The sequence below is a fragment of the Miscanthus floridulus genome, chromosome 9, assembly GCF_019320115.1.
Source record: "Miscanthus floridulus cultivar M001 chromosome 9, ASM1932011v1, whole genome shotgun sequence".
Classification (NCBI taxonomy): Eukaryota; Viridiplantae; Streptophyta; class Magnoliopsida; order Poales; family Poaceae; genus Miscanthus; species Miscanthus floridulus.
The window spans coordinates 47,455,715-47,458,707 of NC_089588.1; the positions used below are offsets into that span (position 1 = coordinate 47,455,715).

At 42.5% G+C, this 2,993-nt stretch overlaps 1 protein-coding gene across 1 annotated transcript; it reads right to left on the reverse strand.

The window, feature by feature from the left end:
• Positions 1-205: 205 nt before the first annotated feature.
• LOC136479825 (uncharacterized) lies at positions 206-1,163 on the reverse strand. The gene is made up of 2 exons (XM_066477562.1): positions 819-1,163; positions 206-662 (listed from the first exon to the last, which is right to left on the reverse strand). The coding sequence occupies exons 1-2, from the start codon at positions 1,148-1,150 to the stop codon at positions 206-208; spliced, it is 789 nt and encodes a 262-aa protein (XP_066333659.1). The 5' UTR covers positions 1,151-1,163.
• Between the last annotated feature and the right edge of the window lie 1,830 nt (positions 1,164-2,993).

Sequence of the window (2,993 nt, forward strand, 5' to 3'; positions counted from 1 at the left end):
CTGCTGGCTCCCACTAGCGCTGTTGCCTCCTGCGTGCGGCCTTGGCACCAAATGCACGCCTGGCTTGCTGCTCTGCTTGGCTGCTCTGCTACATGCTTGGCTACTCTGCTTGACTGCTATGGTAGTTGTTTGCCGCTATGTACATTTTGACAAATAATGTTCAAATGGTTTACAAAAAACTTCATTATTACAAACCATGGCGCTGCTATGACCTTGCAAACATCAAACCATTCGCTATCCAATCACGAAATTGATTCATGTTTTCATCTTCGTCTCCAAAACGTGTGGTGCCTCTAGTTGCTTGAGTTGAAGTTCCTTCCTCTATGGTATAGTTTTCATCTTGATCACACAAGTCAAAGAGGTCATCCATCATACCACTCTGTCTAATGAAATTGTGCAGTGCCATGCATGCCATTATTATTTTGCTTTGCTTTGCCATGGGAAAACTAGGCAAATCCAACAAAATTCTCCACTTCATCTTTAGGACTCCAAAAGACCTCTCTATAACATTTCTAAGTGAAGAATGTGTGTAATTGAACAGCTCTTTTTTACCTCTAGGTGCAGGCCCTTCTCTCCATTCGGGGACATGGTATTTTGTACCTCTGTACGGTGCAAGAAAACCCGGTCGATTTGGGTACCCCGAGTCAACAAGATAAAATTTGTCTACACAACACAATACTTGTGTAAGTAACATGACAAATACTATGACAAAGACAATGAAGAAATGTAAAAGCCCATACATACCTACAGGTGGATGTGGAAACTTGTCACCAAATTTCTCAAGTGCATCATTGAACACCCTCATATCATGAACTGATCCTGGCCATCCAGCTAGAACAAAAGTAAATCTCATATCAAAGTCGCATACGGCTAACACATTCTGCGTGGTGATTCCTTTCCTTCCTGTGTACTGGACTACCTTCTCAGTTGGCACAGTGACAGGTACATGTGTCTCATCTATAGCTCCAATGCATTTATCAAAGTACGGAGCAAACCGAGGAGATTGTAACCTTCTATGAATAGTTGAAAATTGTGGATCCTTTGGCCTAATGATATCAATTGCTAGCTTCATCACACTAGACAGTACCTTATCAAACTTGTTGCTACATGTCCCTAGTGACCTCTCAAATCTATTATCAGCTTGTCTCATGGACTGAGGGGCACCACACATCCACAAAAACATTGCTAGAGCCTCTATAGAAGTCATTTTTGTAGTGGACTGCAGACCATATCTCTCAACTAGCAAAGTGTGAAGGCTATAAAAAACATCGATTGTGCATCCTAAACATGTTAGAGCATTGTGTCCTATGTCCTAGGGTTCTCATAGTCCACTGATATCCTAGTTTCAAGTGGGACTCTATAACCAGCCTTGTTCATGAACTTGTCACAGTGGTACATACCTAGCAACAGCATAGCAGTAGCAATCCTTCTCCTCTTCTGCTGACACCTAGCAGCATGCATCATCAAACCTGGCTTCCTCATTATCAGTGCAGTCCCCTTCATCATCAACATTTGACCAATCATCATTAGTACTCCACTTGTCATCTAAGTCTTCATTAGGGGCACCATCATCAGTAGCACTCAACCAATCATCATCAGATCCTACACCAGCATCAGCCACTCTAGCAGCAGCCCCTACACCTAGTAACAGAAAGTCCAGCATGATCCACTCCAGCAGCAAATCCCACTTCATATGCTCCCTGGTCATCATAAGAAATAGATGTTAAAAGAGCATTGAATGTTGACATGAACAAAAATACTTAGGGCAACATCACAACAACATCAACAACAATGGCAAGCAACACCCATTACATTGTTCAACAAGCATTACAAGGTCCAAACATAAACCATGGTTCATTACGATTACATAGTTCATCATAAATTTAAGGTCCTAAGCAAAATAAAATTAAGGTTGCCAAACTAGAGACTCCATCTGCCAAGTATTCTGACATTCTATCCTATCCTCCTCAAGCATTGTGGGCAGCCCTCCTCAGCCATGCCATCCTTTGCTCATTTGTATCAAGGCCACTAAAGACCAACCTATTGTAGCTACTTCTAAACATCATGGTAGCCACATAGTACTCATTTGAAGCTTTGTCTACCCTAGCCTCCACAGCCAAATTGAGGCACCTAGCAACATCATCAACTCTGGCTTGCTTTGCTTTTGCAGCTTCCCCTCTCTTGCTCTGTGCTATTCGCTCCAATGCATTGACTTCTTTCTCAGCAGCAATCTCCAATTGAGTGACCAGCCCCTGCATGATAACATTCACTGGAACTTTTTTGTTCTTGCTAGGACTTGAGGCTGTGTCAGTTGTGCTGCTTGCCCTCTTGCGGCTGTTTGTGATACTTGGTGAACTGGTCTGTAAGCCATAGTCGTCTAGAGTAGCAGCACCATCTTCATCATCCTCATCTATCCCTGTGTCTTGGTTATGGCATGACAACCCAGGGATGGTGGCAGTTGAGCCATCAACAACAGTGTTCTGGAAGAGCTCAACCATCTGAGGAAAGAATCTAGGCAACCCATACATGAATTTCCTACACTCTGGCTTCTTCTGAAAAATCACAAGAATCCACTGTTAGCAAAAACCAACATGAAAGTAGAACAAGCAAACAAATTATTAGGCACAAAGATTACCCTGGTATGCCTATCCCACCAAGATAGAGGTGCATCTATCCCTCCGTTTCTTGGCGGCCAACACCTGTTTGTAGTTGTGCCCACTTGTAGAACTGTACATGGTCTTGAGCTGGCTGAATCTATTCTTCATACATCTAAGATCATGCTTTAGGCCAGTCTGTTGCTCATAGAAATCTCTCAAATTATCATAACCTCTCCTTGTCATTGTCCCCTTACTTGAATTGCCCTTTCTCATTTCATCAACAGCAAGACAAGAGAACACAAATGTATTTGCATCGGACCAATTTGCCTTGTCAAACTAGTAGAGAAGCAGATCAGAGAACAAGAGACAAAATTGAAATAGACAGATATAGATCAA

Excerpts from the sequence above, each read along its gene's own strand:
- LOC136479825 (XM_066477562.1), bottom strand. The coding sequence starts at position 1,150 with ATGAGACAAGCTGATAATAGATTTGAGAGGTCACTAGGGACATGTAGC. Across the intron at positions 663-818 it reads GTTCTAGCTGGATGGCCAGG|CAAATTTTATCTTGTTGACT; the intron begins ATCAGTTCATGA and ends GTGTTGTGTAGA.